Source organism: Pygocentrus nattereri, chromosome 23 (genome assembly GCF_015220715.1).
Source record: "Pygocentrus nattereri isolate fPygNat1 chromosome 23, fPygNat1.pri, whole genome shotgun sequence".
Classification (NCBI taxonomy): domain Eukaryota; kingdom Metazoa; phylum Chordata; class Actinopteri; order Characiformes; family Serrasalmidae; genus Pygocentrus; species Pygocentrus nattereri.
In genome coordinates, this window is record NC_051233.1 from 28,930,262 (window position 1) to 28,946,809 (window position 16,548).

At 42.2% G+C, this 16,548-nt stretch overlaps 1 protein-coding gene across 1 annotated transcript in view; it reads right to left on the reverse strand.

Annotated features, from left to right (window-relative positions):
- LOC108437020 overlaps positions 1-16,548 on the reverse strand; it is a 59,536-nt gene that overhangs the window by 12,908 nt on the left and 30,080 nt on the right. Inside the window, 3 exon segments of the mRNA XM_037533705.1 lie at positions 3,533-4,237; positions 14,621-15,173; positions 15,310-15,437. Of these exon segments, the coding sequence (XP_037389602.1) occupies positions 3,533-4,237; positions 14,621-15,173; positions 15,310-15,437 (1,386 nt within the window).

The following is a 16,548-nucleotide window of genomic DNA, read 5'->3' on the forward strand; positions in this document are numbered from 1 at the left end:
TTTGGTGCTACAATTCTACCAGCTAATGAAAGCTAATAACTACTGCAGGAGGAAAATTCATCATCATAACGCTGCCGAAATTCATACAGTAATGACAAATAATTGTTTCCGTAATGAGCTGCACTTAGATTTTTTTTCTCCAGTGTCAGCACCAGCCAGAGGGAACTTGAGGAAGGAATGGCTGCTACAGTAATACATACAGTGGCAAGAAAAAGTATGTGAACCTCTTGAAATTTTATGGTCTTCTGCATTAACTTGTCATAAAATGTGATCTGATCCTCATCCAAGTCAAGTATATCGACAAATATAATGTGCCCAAAATAATAACGCACAAAAATAAATTTTCTTTCAGGACTTTATTGAACACACTCATTCAACATTTAAAGTGATAGTGGAAAAAGTATGTGAACCCTTGGAATTAATAGCTGGTTGACCCTCCCTTGGCAGCAATAACCTCAACCATGCATTTCCTGTAGCTGTGGATCAGACCTGCACATCGTTCAGGAGGAATTTTAGCCCATTCTTCCTGGCAGAACTGCTTTAGCTCTGTCATGTTCCTTGGATGCCTCATGTGTACAGCTCTCTTCAAGTCAGTCCATAGCATTTCTATAGGGTTGAGATCTGGGCTCTGACTTGGCCACTCCAAAAGACGGATTTTGTTTTTCATAAGCCATTCTGTTGTGGACTTGCTCCGGTGTTTTGGGCCATTGTCCTGTTGCATCACCCAACTTCTGTAGAGTTTCAGCTGGCGTACAGACTCTCTCACATTATCCTGTAGAATTTTTTGATACACTTGGGAATTCATCTTCCCCTCAATGACTGTAAGCTAGCCAGGCCCTGATGCAGCAAAGCAGGCCCAAATCATGATGTTTCCTCCACCATACTTGACGGTTGGGATGATATTTTTATGGTGATGTGCAGTGCCTTTTTTACGCCAGATGTATCGCTGCGTGTTCTTTCCATATAGTCCAATCTTAGTTTCATCTGTCCACAAAACATTTTGCCAGTACCGTTGTGAAGTGTCAATGTGCTCTTTCGCAAACTTCAGGCGTGCAGCAATGTTCTTTTTAGTAAGCAGCGGCTTCCTTCGTGGTGTCCTACCATAGACACCCTGCTTGTTCAAAGTTTTACGAACTGTAGATTCATGAACACAGATGTTAGCCTGCATCAATGCCGCCTTAAAATCTTTGGCTGTCACTCGGGGTTGTTTCTTTACCTCATTGATAAGTCTCCGTTGTGCTCTTGGGGTCATTTTGACTGGGCGCCCACTTCTTGGCAGAGTAGCCACAGTCCTAAATTGTCTCCATTTGTAGATTGTTTGCCTTACTGTAGACTGGTGAATTTCTAAAGTCTTTGAAATTGTTTTGTAACCCTTTCCAGCTTTATGTAAAGCAACAATTTTTGATCGTAGATCCTCTGAAACCTCTTTTTGGCGAGGCATGGCTTACATACGCACATCCTTCTTGTGTGGAGCAAACTCAAAAAGTCTAAGTGGTTTTTATCAGTCAAAGTAGCTCTAGTACACACCTCCAAACTCATTTTCTTAACAAGACTCTAGGTATGACTCCAATTAGCTTTTTTGAGATCATTAACTCAAGGGTTCACATACTTTATCCACTAGCACTATAATGTTTTCATTGTTGTTCTCAATGAAGATATGAAGGATAAAAAATATTTTGTGTTATTATTTTGGGCACATTATATTTGTCGATATGCTTGACTTGGATGAGGATCAGATCACATTTTATGACAAGTTAATGCAGAAGACCATAAAATTTCAAGAGGTTCACATACTTTTTCTTGCCACTGTACAAACATACACTCATTGGATGTGAACTCTGGGGCTTTGGGTCAAATATTAGTTTTAAGAAAATCTACAGTAAGAGCTGAAACAACACTACTCTATAGCCATATTTGATCTTCATTTATCTTCAATGCATTTTGTGCTGATAACAACTGATTGACAACATTAACACTCAAACATTTATGAATAACACATTCACAATATTCACTATATTCACTCCTTCAAATAAAAAGGGGCAATTACCTGCTCGTTAGTTTTTTTAAAAATGCTAATTTACTGCATTTTTGTGCTTTTCTTAAACTTGGAGGTCCAGATTTGATTCTGAATCTATAGGATACTCTGTGTATTAAACGAGCACGAGTTTGATCTTTATCTATACTTTCACTGAGACACTAAATATGTGCTGTTTAACTACAACTGCATCCAATTAGGGTTCTGAAAGTTTCCTTTCCTGTCTGCTCACCTTTACTGAGAGAAAATATATTAAAGGTCAGGTCAGCTGGACTTAAAGCTGTCTGAACGTCAGTTATTAGGGCTAGTTAACCCAACTACAGATAATATTAATGTCAAATTAATCAACTAATATTATGTACGGCTCAAACTCAACACTTGTGGTCTCTTATAGTGAAGGCTACTGCACAGCGCTTAGCATGAAATGCCTTTTATACAGTGACATGTCAATGTAAATGTTTAGCTTACTAAGACGTGCTTGGCGTTTTCTGTCAAGGGCATTTTTAGAAATGGGGAAAGAGATAAGAGCAATATTTTAATCAATCAATATTCATTCTGGTCTGTAACGTAGAATTTGCTACATCAGTAAAATCAATATTTTTTCTTGTTTTGTCTTGTTTGTGGATAAAAGTAGCCCAAAATCCATTTGACAATTACCTGTGTAGATCCTACATTATGACAAACTGTGAAAGTCTGACAAAGTAAAATCTTTATTTTAATATATGTTTGTAAGTAAATGGAACTAATAATTATCCCCACAACCTACTCTGAATATAGTAAACTCACAACAGGAACATAAAAAGGAGGTTATAAAATAAACACACAGTTTCTGCAAACCCATCTTAACTGCATGCAGATTTTACTGCTAGAACTCGTCTTATCATTGTGATATTTTTAATAAGGCTTATTATTCAGTTACTAATTTAAGGGTCATTAATAGTAAAGTACATTCATCAGTAGTGTTTATCATGTAGTATCATTCAGTTTTCATAAAATCCTTCATTATTAAAAAAAACACAGAGAAACACTGACTGGGAATTGTGACTGTCCAGGAGACTCAAAGTAAAAAAGGTATTAGAAACACTGCTTAGTTAGAGGCTAATTTAAATAGAACAGCATTCTGACAAATCAGTAGTTTTTTTCTACTGAAATTCGACCCATTTTTCCATAAATCTGGGCTTTAAACTATAAACAGATGGCATCTCTTCAGTGACCTGCTCTGTAAAAAATTCTTTTAATAAAAAAAAAAGAATACAGAGCGTCTTAGATTTTTGGCTTTCAGCAGTAAATTGTAAGCATATAGTAATATGTTTGATCATAAAATTGAATTGAATTAGTTAATTTGAGGGGAGCTTTTACAAAAATGAAATAAAATGAAAGATTTGCATTTATTTCATGCAGTTACTGAATCATTTGCCTTAAGATTTGGTCATGTGACTTCAGACAGACAAACCAAAATATACCCTGCAGAACAAGAGGCTAATAATAACCACTCACCTATCTGTGACCTGTTGTGCTTTTTCTGTTTCTTCACCTTCATCATCCTCTCTTTAGCTCTCTCTTCCTCTGCTCTCCTCTTCTCTTCCACCTCCTGTAGAATCTTTCTGTCCATTTCAAAAGGGCGTCCACTGTTTGCTGCCACCATCTCCTCTATCTTCTCCAGCAGCTCTGTGACCTGAGTGTCATCACTCCAGTTCTTATTGTTGAGAACATGATACCTGTTCCCACATTTCTCAACCAGCCACTGGAGCTCCTTCCCTTCACTCTCAATGTGCTGCTCTATGGGTGTGTCTCCCAGACAGTCTCCACAGGTGAACAGCACTATAGTGTGACTCCACAGTGAATCAGTGAGAAGCTCCAAATATCCATCAAGTATTTTTCTCTCATTTTCTTTGAATACACTGACCACATTTACAACCAATAGTAGAGCATGAGGTCCTGGAGGACACAGAGACACACTGAGCACAATCTCCTGTTTCAGTAATTCAGTGCTGTCCTCTACAGGTTTATTACTCCACCATCCTGGAGCTTCAACCACAGTGATGTTTCGTCCTGCTACTTCTCTCTGTCTCTTCACACACAGAGCAGTTCTCTTTAACTCAAACTCCTCTCTGTTCAGGATGGTGTTTCCTGCTGAACTCTTTCCAGTATATGCAAAACCTAGCAGCACAATCCTCAGCTCTGAGAGATGGTGAGTGTCACCTGAAAGAGACAGATATTGTGAGTCTGTAAGGCTTTTTGGTTTTCAGTCAGAAATTCTGTGTTATTTGTCAGTTTGGCAGCTGCATGTTTGATATTATTATCTAGTGTTGAATTCACAGCACTGATGGGAATAAAGGAGTGTAACTTTGGGTTGATCACTGCAGAGATTATACAGCACCTTCTTCTCCTGTTGCCAATGTTTGGATCCAGCAACTTTCATCATTATTTTAAAGTTCACTCAACATTTTGCTGACACTGAAAATTTCAACCTCAACCAAAATGATGTATTGAATGTAAAATGAACAGTGGACCAGCATCACCCTTTTATCTGGGATTATTTAACTTTTCATGTGTGTTAAAATGTGTTTACTGCTCTAAATTCATGAGTTTCTCAGCATGAAACTCATAACATTTTCTCACCATAACAATCATGATAAAATCTCATTATTGTAATATATTTTAGACCAAACATAAGTCATATTAAACAGCACTAATCCCTAAACAAACATGCACATTTTAGATGTAGATGAAATCTGTAAAACATTCCATTAACATTGATGTGGTACTGTAACAAACTGATTTGGAGAATGAGAAATAAAATTATGGTTATGATGCTATTTAACATTTATCTAAAAAATATATGCAAAAGACAGGAGTAAATAAATCTGATCTACACTGATCAACAGATTAAGTCCATAAAATATAATTTCATCAATGCCAATATGTTTCAAAACTCTTAAAACAAATGTTTGACAAAAATGATCAAATGCTTTATTATTATGAAAAACTGTATTTGATCAGCAAAGACATGTTTACTGGACGGAGTTTGCTTATTTAGTTTCACTGCTATATAGTTTTGGTGCTACAATTCTACCAGCTAATGAAAGCTAATAACTACTGCAGGAGGAAAATTCATCATCATAACGCTGCCGAAATTCATACAGTAATGACAAATAATTGTTTCCGTAATGAGCTGCACTTAGATTTTTTTTCTCCAGTGTCAGCACCAGCCAGAGGGAACTTGAGGAAGGAATGGCTGCTACAGTAATACATACAAACATACACTCATTGGATGTGAACTCTGGGGCTTTGAGTCAAATATTAGTTTTAAGAAAATCTACAGTAAGAGCTGAAACATCACTACTCTATAGCCATATTTGATCTTCATTTATCTTCAATGCATTTTGTGCTGATAACAACTGATTGACAACATTAACACTCAAACATTTATGAATAACACATTCACAATACCTCTCCTTGGATCACCACCTTATCGTGGTGGAGGGGTTTGCGTGCTTGAATGATCTTAGGAGCTATGTTGTCTGGAGCAAAAGCTCCTGGTAGGGTCTCCCATGGCAAACTGGTCCTAGGTGACAGGTCAGACAAAGTGTGATCCATAATAACCCCTATGAAGACACAAAAACTGGTGAAGACACCTGCCCGGAACAGGGTTACCGGGGCCCCACCCTGGAGCCAGGCCTGGGGGAGGGGCTCGCCAGCGAGCGTCTGGTGGCCGGGCGTTTACTCATGGTGCCCGGCCGGGCCCAGCCCGAAGGAGTTACATGAGTCCCCCCTCCCATCGACCCACCACCAATGGGAGGGGCAGTAGTAGGGTTTCGGTGCATTGTGGATCGGGCAGTGTCCGACGGCGTGGGCCTTGGCGTTCTGATCCTCGGTTGCTGAAACTGGCTTTTGGAACTTGGAACGTTACCTCACTGGCGGGGAAGGAGCCTGAGTTGGTGCGCGAGGTTGAGAGATACCGGCTAGATATAGTCGGGCTCACCTCAACACACAGCTTGGGCTCTGGGTCCAATCTCCTTGAGAGGGGCTGGACTTTATTCTTTTCTGGAGTTGCCCATGGTGAGAGGCGGCGGGCAGGTGTGGGCTTTCTCATAGCCCCTCGACTCGGTGCCTGTATGTTGGGGTTTTCTCCGGTGGACGAGAGGGCAGCTTCCCTACGCCTTCGGGTTGGGGAACGGGTCCTGACTGTTGTCTGTGCTTATGCACCGAACAGCAGTTCAGAGTACCCAGCCTTCTTAGAGTCATTTGGAAGGGTGCTTGAAAGTGCTCCTCCTGGAGACTCTATTGTCCTACTGGGGGACTTCAACGCTCACGTGGGCAATGACAGTGAGACCTGGAGGGGTGTGTTTGGGAGGAATGGCCTCTCTGATCTGAACCCGAGTGGTGTTCAGTTTTTGGACTTCTGCGCAAACCACAGTTTGTCCATCACGAACACCATGTTTGAACACAAGGATGTCCATAAGTGCACATGGCACCAGGACACCCTAGGCCGCAGTTCAATGATTGACTTTGTAGTCGTGTCATCGGACTTGCGGCCATGTGTTTTGGACACTCGGGTAAAGAGAGGAGCTGAGCTGTCAACTGATCACCACCTGGTGGTGAGTTGGATCAGGTGGTGGGGGAAGATGCCGGTCAGACCAGGCAAGCCCAAACGTATAGTGAGGGTTTGCTGGGAACGTCTAGCAGAAGAACCTGTCAGATTGATCTTCAACTCACACCTCCGTCAGAACTTTGACCAGATATCGGGGGAGGTGGGGGACATTGACTCAGAATGGGCCATGTTCCGTTCCTCCATTGCTGAAGCGGTTGACTGTAGCTGTGGCCGTAAGGTAGTTGGTGCCTGTCGGGGCGGTAATCATCGAATCCGGTGGTGGACACCCCAGGTGAGAGATGCCGTCAAGCTGAAGAAGGAGTCCTACCGGGCATGGTTGGCCTGTGGGACACCAGAGGCAGCTGGCAGGTATCGACAGGCCAAGCGATCTGCGGCTTCAGTTGTCGCCAAGGCAAAAACCCGTGTATGGGAGGAGTTTGGTGAGGCCTTGGAAAGTGACTTTAAGTCGGCTCCGAAAAGATTCTGGCAAACCATCAGGCGACTCAGAAGGGGAAAGCAGTGTGCCACTAGCACTGTATATAGTGGAGATGGTGTGCTGCTGACTTCGACTGAAGACGTCATTGGGCGGTGGAAGGAATACTTTGAGGACCTTCTCAATCCCACCGACACGTTCTCCAGTGAGGAGGCTGAGGCTGGGGACATGGGAATAGGCTTGTCCATTACTGAGGCCGAAGTCGCTAAGGTAGTTAAGAAGCTCCTTGGTGGCAAGGCTCCAGGGGTGGATGAGATCCGCCCTGAGTTCCTCAAGGCTCTGGATGTTGTGGGGCTGTCTTGGCTGACACGCCTTTTCAACATTGCGTGGACATCGGGGGCGGTGCCACTGGATTGGCAGACTGGGGTGGTGGTGGTGCCTCTTTTTAAAAAAGGGGACCGGAGGGTGTGTTCCAACTACAGGGGAATCGCACTCCTCAGCCTCCCTGGCAAGGTCTATGCAGGGGTACTGGAGAAGAGAGTCCGGCTTATAGTCGAACCTCGGATCCAGGAGGAACAGTGCGGGTTCCGCCCTGGTCGTGGAACACTGGACCAACTCTTCACCCTCTCCAGGATTCTGGAGGGTTCATGGGAGTTTGCCCAACCAGTCCCCATGTGCTTTGTGGATCTGGAGAAGGCATTCGACTGTGTTCCCCGGGGTATTCTGTGGGAGGTGCTTCGGGAGTATGGGGTACATGGCTCTTTGCTACGAGCCATTCAGGCCCTGTACAAACAAAGCTGGAGTTTGGTTCGCATAGCCGGCAGTAAGTCAGACTCGTTCCCAGTGAGAGTTGGACTCCGTCAGGGCTGCCCTTTGTCACCGATTCTATTCATAATTTTTATGGATAGAATTTCTAGGCGCCAGTCAAGGGATGGAGGGTGTCCGGTTTGGTGACCTCAGGGTCACATCGCTGCTGTTTGCAGATGATGTGGTCCTATTGGGGACATCAGGCCGCGAACTTCAGCTTTCGCTGGATAGGTTTGCAGCCGAGTGTGAAGCGGCTGGGATGAGAATCAGTACCTCTAAATCCGAGACCATGGTTCTCAGGCGGAAAAGGGTGGAGAGCCCTCTCTGGGTCGGGGATAGGCTCTTGCCTCAAGTGGAGGAGTTTAAGTATCTCGGGGTCTTGTTCACGAGTGATGGTACAAGGGAGCGGGAGATTGACAGGCGGATTGGTGCTGGGTCAGCAGTGATGCGGGCTCTTTACCGGTCTGTTGTGGTAAAGAAAGAGCTGAGCCATAAGGCAAGGCTCTCGATTTACCGGTCAATCTACGTTCCCACCCTCACCTATGGTCATGAGCTTTGGGTAATGACCGAAAGAATAAGATCGCGAATACAAGCGGCTGAAATGAGTTTCCTCCGCAGGGTGTCTGGACTCTCCCTTAGAGATAGGGTGAGAAGTTCAGTCATCCGGGAGGGACTCGGAGTAGAGCCGCTGCTTCTTCACGTCGAGAGGAGCCAGCTGAGGTGGTTCGGGCATCTGGTTAGGATGCCTCTGGACGCCTCCCTCGGGAGGTGTCACAGGCGAGTCCACCTGGGAGGAGACCCCGAGGAAGACCCAGGACAAGCTGGCGCGACTATATCGCCCAGCTGGCCTGGGAGCGCCTCGGAATCCCCCTTGGAGAGCTGGTGGAAGTGGCTGGGGAAAGGGAGGTCTGGGCTTCATTGCTTAGGATGCTGCCCCCGCGACCCGAACCCCGGAGAAGCGGAAGATAATGGATGGATGGATGGATGGATGGACATTCACAATATTCACTATATTCTCTCCTTCAAATAAAAAGGGGCAATTACCTGCTCGTTAGTTTTTTTAAAAATGCTAATTTACTGCATTTTTGTGCTTTTCTTAAACTTGGAGGTCCAGATTTGATTCTGAATCTATAGGATACTCTGTGTATTAAACGAGCACGAGTTTGATCTTTATCTACACTTTCACTGAGACACTAAATATGTGCTGTTTAACTACAACTGCATCCAATTAGGGTTCTGAAAGTTTCCTTTCCTGTCTGCTCACCTTTACTGAGAGAAAATATATTAAAGGTCAGGTCAGCTGGACTTAAAGCTGTCTGAACGTCAGTTATTAGGGCTAGTTAACCCAACTACAGATAATATTAATGTCAAATTAATCAACTAATATTATGTACGGCTCAAACTCAACACTTGTGGTCTCTTATAGTGAAGGCTACTGCACAGCGCTTAGCATGAAATGCCTTTTATACAGTGACATGTCAATGTAAATGTTTAGCTTACTAAGACGTGCTTAATGTTTTCTGTCAAGGGCATTTTTAGAAATGGGGAAAGAGATAAGAGCAATATTTTAATCAATCAATATTCATTCTGGTCTGTAACGTAGAATTTGCTACATCAGTAAAATCAATATTTTTTCTTGTTTTGTCTTGTTTGTGGATAAAAGTAGCCCAAAATCCATTTGACAATTACCTGTGTAGATCCTACATTATGACAAACTGTGAAAGTCTGACAAAGTAAAATCTTTATTTTAATATATGTTTGTAAGTAAATGGAACTAATAATTATCCCCACAACCTACTCTGAATATAGTAAACTCACAACAGGAACATAAAAAGGAGGTTATAAAATAAACACACAGTTTCTGCAAACCCATCTTAACTGCATGCAGATTTTACTGCTAGAACTCGTCTTATCATTGTGATATTTTTAATAAGGCTTATTATTCAGTTACTAATTTAAGGGTCATTAATAGTAAAGTACATTCATCAGTAGTGTTTATCATGTAGTATCATTCAGTTTTCATAAAATCCTTCATTATTAAAAAAAAACACAGAGAAACACTGACTGGGAATTGTGACTGTCCAGGAGACTCAAAGTAAAAAGGTATTAGAAACACTGCTTAGTTAGAGGCTAATTTAAATAGAACAGAATTCTGACAAATCAGTAGTTTTTTTCTACTGAAATTCGACCCATTTTTCCATAAATCTGGGCTTTAAACTATGAACAGATGGCATCTCTTCAGTGACCTGCTCTGTAAAAATTCTTTTAATAAAAATTTTTTTTTATCTTTTAATAATTTTACTTACTGGAAGTGGTTGCTTGAGGAGCTGTTTGTATGCTGAGAAGAAGAACACTGAGATGTGGTCCGACTGTCCAAAGTGCAGCTGTGGTACTCCATCTGTTTTTATACACTTTCTTCTTTGCATTTGAGTTTTAATTAGCATTTTTGGATGCAGCACCAACCAGTTTTCATAGACATTGGTTTTCAAAAGTGTTTCTGAGTCCATGCAGTGATTTCCACTACAGAATCATCTCTGTTTTTAATGTAGTAATGCCTGAGGGCCCAAAGATCATGGACAAATACTGGTTTTTGGCCTTGTCTACCCACTTCTCTTACCCTTGTGGATTTTGTTACCTTCTTTGAGGAGGTTAATAGAACCCACTAGTCTTTTTCCTCTGTCTTCACTCATTGCATTAGTCCTGTTCCTCTCATTCTTAATCTTCTAACATGTTTTTCTTTTCTTTCCACAGACAATGTCCTACAGATACTCAGATTCAGCATTCCAACCACCTGTCCTCTGGATCCCATCCCATACATATTGCTCCAGTAAATCTCTATGGACATATTGCCTTTCTTTACTTTTCTTATAAACAAATCCTTGTCAACAGGTCAGGTTCCATCAGCATTCAAGGCTGCCAGGGTAGTTCCCATCCTTACAGGCCCATGCTTGACAACTCTGATGTCAGTAGCTACAGACCATTATCAATCCTTTCTAGCCTCTCAGAAATTCTTGAACATGCAATCTCTAATAAATTGTCTCTCTTTCTCACCAGAGCCAGCTACAGGACCCCAAACAGTCTGGCAGCAAGATCAACTCCTTGCAGCAAGATCAGTCAAATTGTCATTGCTTCTGATTTTCTCTGCAGCTCTCTGCAGCTTTTGACACAGTCAACTACTCTATCCTTCTCTCTGTCCTCTCCAACATTGGAATCAGTGGTTCTGTGTTGAAGTGGTTTGAGTCCTATCTGGAGGAGCACTCATCAGATAACATGATGTGGGTCCACATCCTCTCCAAGCAAGCTCACCACTAATGTCCCACAAGGCTCTGTACTAGGTTCTCTTCTCTTCTCACTCAACACCTGATCTCTGGGTCATGTAATATCCTCTCATGGCTTCTCTTACTACTGCAAGGCTGATGACACCCAACTAATTTTATCCTGTCCACTTTTTGATACACAGGTTTCCAGTCGCGTCTTAGCATGTCTGACTCACATCTCTTCATGGATGGCAGCACATCAGATGAAGCACAGTCCTAGTAAGACAGAGCTCTTTTTCATCCCAGGAGCAGATCCTCATACAGATCCTCACTGTGATCTTGCCATCTCTTGAGAACTCTTTTTATTCCATCTGAAGATAAAAGTAGTCTTGGTGTGATTCTGGATGACCAGTTATTGTTCTCAGCTCATACTGCAAACCTGACTAGGTCATGCAGGTCTCTCTGTACAACATCTGGAGAATTCGACAATGTCTCTCCATAACAGAAAGGTGTGACCATCATGGACCCAGCAGAACTGGATGCCATCAAGTCTGCCCTGCAAAACCAGGGTGCGGTTATTGGCAGGCATGAGCAGCTGTTGCACAATATGATATGGCATTATGACCCTACTGGTCAGGGCACAGACCGAGGGGGCTCAGCCTGCCAGGGACCTACCTGAGCCCATGCAACTTGGGGGTGCAGGTTTGCTGGGTTGCGGCTCTGGGTCTTATGCTGTCGAGGCCAGACACCCTAGCAGAAGCAGCAGAGAGCTTTCATGACATCATGTTGGCCGCAAAGCTGGGCCTCCTGTTAGAGTCCCTAGAACACCCACTGCTGATCATGGCCATCAATGGCTGTTCTCTGGGGTCTGGACCCAAACTTGTAGTGGCCTTTGTAGAGGGCTGACCAGGACGGTACTTAGTCCAAGAAAAGAACAGAACAGAAAAGAACAAAGAAGAAAAGATCAGAAAAGAAAAGAAAACAAAACTGCCCCAAAACCACAATGAGGGCTGAGAAGAGAGTAACTGCCCCCCAAATTACTCACAAAAGGGAAAAAAAACAAGTCATACAAAAGGTGTTTGCTCTAAGAGCAAACAAGTGAAGGAAAGCATAAATCCTTCCTCTCATAATCACGTCTTTTGTGTTCTCATTATCTTTTTTTTTCCCATTCTAACTCTTCTAACCCTTTCTAACCCTTTTTTTCCCGCCTTCCTTGAGGTGCTTTGATCGTTGCCGCTTGCACACTCTAGTGGCACAGCGGTACTTCCCAGACTATCATGCGTTCAGCAACAAACTTTACTCTTGGCACTATGCATTTCAATAAGTAGCATTTTCTTGCCATCTGCCAAACACAAAAGCCTGAAAAGGCTTCAGTTAGTCCAGAAAGCTGCAACCAGAGTCTCACAAGAAATTTCACCATATCAGCCCAGTTTGATCAAACCTACACTGGTTGCCAGTTAAATTCTGCACTGACTACCAAATTCTTTTACTGACATCTAAACAGACTTACATAGAGTTAACTAGAATTAATAATGTTACATCAGGGAAGAGCCTTTTCATGCAAAGCCCCCAGGCCTTGGAATAATCAGTCAGTGTTTGGGAATAACTGTAAATCATGGAATCTGTGGCACTATGGATTAAACTAAATAATGTAATATAAACACAGTAAGGGTGGAAAATATTTTTGACTGTTGCCAGCTTTTCGATACTACTATAATGAGTTAATAAACAGTTTTGTTTAATCATTACAAAAGTGAATAAAGTTAATGTTCCGAGGGGTTATGAAGATTCTTATGTCAGCTTTTTCATTTCTACCTGTACAATCCCTCTGTGTCAGTGATTAAAATTGGCTTTCTGATTCAGCATGGCAGTTAACAGAATGCTGCTGCTCCACATCACTTGCATTAATGCAGTGAACTAACATGAGCTATGAATAGCCTAGTTGGCCCTAGATGACGCTTCAAGGCAAGTTAGCGCTAACATCTGCAAACTCAGAAGGTGGTATACCTTCATTTAACAATTAAGTTAATGTTCTTTAATGTTCAAAACAAAAGTTATATCACAGGGTAACACATGATCGTAAATATATATTGCATCAATAACTTAGAAGGACTATGACAAACATTATGTCGGACATACCAGTACAATGCTGCACCACAGGCATTTCTTTGACAGACCACTATCATTTCCTGCCTTTTGTAAGCCCTCAAATTACTGCTTAACAACCATAGCTATCCATCATTACCTCAGACAAGTTTTCAATTCTAGCCCACACTTACTTTTTTCCTTGGACTTGAGTATAAAACTACAGATATGGTGACAAGTTTTTCCCATGTGACTGTACAGGGGGTCCTCGGGTTACGACGTTGTTCCGTTCCTACGTCGCATCGTAATTTAGATTTCCGGTGTAAGTCGGAACATACATACATACTGTACGTAAATACTGTAAGCACTTATCCTATCCTATCTTTTATAATTGTAGCGACAGTCAAACAACTAAGTCCAAGCGATCGGCCATGCTGTTTCCCCCTTATCGGATTGCTTAACGATATCTAATTTCACTTCCATGATGATGGCTTTCCTCTTCTTCGGTGCACTGCCATCAGAAGAGTCTGCCTTACTCTTGGGAGCCATAATGAAGGGCAAAAGGTTAACAAAATTGGAGCACACACGAGAGAGAGAACGACGAAGCAACAAGCCAAAATAGTGTACAATGCGACTGGGGTGATGCTGTGCTCCTCGGTCCACAGCTGCGTCACGGCGTATTCTTCCGCCGCGCACACCAACTAGTTCCCACACACAAAGTTTGCGTTTACGACGTTTACGACGCAAAACCACTTAAGTTGAAACAAGGCTTTATATAGTATATGGTAGATGTGTCGTAACCACGAAACATGGTAACTCGGGACTGACGTAACCCGAGGACCTCCTGTATTGTAAAATTATTCTGAATAGGTTAATTTATATGTATTGTAATAGGATATGTTAATGAATACATTTAGGACAGTGTATACAATATTTCGCCTAAACCTGCTTGTAATAATCTTTTATCAATTGCTATGGTGATAGTCAAGACCCAAAAATCTGAAATTTACACCATGGACTTTTTTTTAGTCTCATCAACATGATTGATATTGCAAATTTTATCTGATGGTATGTTGAAATAATAATAATAATAATAATGATAATAATAATAATAATAATAATAATAGGACATTTTATTTATCAGTTACTGTAGTTCAGCATTAACCCTTGCCTTTGGACAAGATTATTTCTGTCCCTTGAGAATTAATCACTTTGGGAATTGATATAGAATAGTTGCCAAACAAACATTGCAAGCAGTCTCTTTGATTATAGATGTTCTGATACAGGTACAGAACTGTGCAGTACAGCATTGAGACCACTCTTCATTTAATTTCTAATAAAAACAGCCAGAAAGAACAAATGACTGATTTTTAGGAAATGATTCTAAGATTTCAAAACGTAAGACATACTCATCTGACACCTGATGTCCTCTCTCTGTTTCTGCACCTTGATCATCCTATCAATAGCTTTTTTCTCTCTTCTTTATCTCTTCTTTATTTCTTCCACCTCCTGTAGAATTTTTCTGTCAATTTCAAAATGGCGTCCACTGTTTGCAGCCATCATCTCCTCTATCTTCTCCAGCAGCTCTGTGACCTGAGTGTCATCACTCCTGTTCTCATTGTTGAGAACATGATACCTGTTCCCACATTTCTCAACCAGCCACTGGAGCTCCTTTCCTTCATTCTCAATGTGCTGCTCTATGGGTGTGTCTCCCAGCCAGTCCCTATAGATGAAAAGCACTACAGTATGACTCCAGACTTTATCACCAAGAAGCTTAAGGTATCCCTCTGTAGTATATCGGTGTATCTCTTTAAAAGAGACAGCAGTAGATATGACCAACAGTAGTGCATGCGGTCCTGGAGGACACAGAGACACACTGAGCAAAATCTCTTCTTTCAGTAATTCTGTGCTTTCTTCTGGTGGTATATTCCACCTACAGACTGAAAATGAACTAGGGAGTGCCTTCCGTGGTTAACCCCTAGGGCGAGGAGCAGGTTTGTCAGGATGCTGACTACAGACATTAGCAATGAGACCAGGGTCCAGGACGTCTCGAGCTGGTACCTAACATTGCTCCTGGGCTGTATCCCTCCCAGTCAACCAGGTACTCTAGGCTGCCTCCTCGTCTCCGGGAGTCCAGCAACCTGGGGACGTCGTAAAACGACACCCCATCCATATCCTCCGGGGGAGGTGGTATAGGTCTGTCTGGTATAGCCTCATCCAAAGACCCTGCAATGACAGGTTTAAGGAGAGATACATGAAACGAACAAGATATTCTGAAATGAGTGGTCAAATCTAATCTATGCATGACTACATTAATTCTCTTCAGCACCTTAAAAGCCCCAACTTATTTCTGCTTCCCTCCTTGACTCTGAAGTCCTTTGTGGACAGCCACACACTGTCTCACACAGGAGTCTCACCCATGTGACGATCTGCTATTTCCTTGTTCCTTTTTAGTGCGTGGATGTAAAATTGACTTTTCAATGTTTAACTTATAAGTTGTCTGACCAGTGGTAGGATGGTCCCCCCTTTAGATGTGAGTCTTGGTCCTCCCGAGGTTTCTTCCTCCTCCAGCTCTGAGGGAGTTTTTCCTTGCCTCAGCGCTCACGGGGGTTCTGTATATTCTGTATATTATGTTCAGTGTTTTGTCTGATTCTCTGTGCTGTGATTCCCATTTTTGTAAAGCTGCTTTGTGACAACATCAGTTGTAAAAAGCGCTATATAAATAAATTTGATTTGATTTGATTAGTATGGTGGTAATGTGTTGAGTCTCTTGCCAAATCTTTTCACTCCTTTGCAACCAAGAATCTACTGTGGGGACATCTGTGGAGGAACCCGTCCAAGGTGCTAACAGAAGCTGGTATCCTAAATTACACTGGAAAGGGGTCAGACCTGTAGCTGAACTGATTAATGAGTTCTGTGCTATCTCGGCCCATGGTAAATAACGTGACAAGTCGGAAGGGTTATTATGACAGAATACTCATAAATATTTACTCAATTCCTGATTCGTTCATTCACACTGCCCATTTGACTGTGGGTGGTAACCTGATATCAAACTAATGGAGACTCCTATCTGTTCAAAGAAAGCCTTCCAGACTTGTGAAGTAAACTGGGGCCCTCTATGACCTTGGGTATGCCAAAAAGGCGAAAAACGTATGTAACCAAAACCTCTGCATTCTGGAATGCACTGGGAATAACTTCAAAAGGCACAAAACAAATTCACATTTTTCACCTTTGAACTCAAGATGTTTTAAAACTGCAGACATGCTGTACATGAGTCTCCTTATCTGTCAAGAATATAATGAAGATAAGCTATGACGTATTTACGAGCATATCTCTA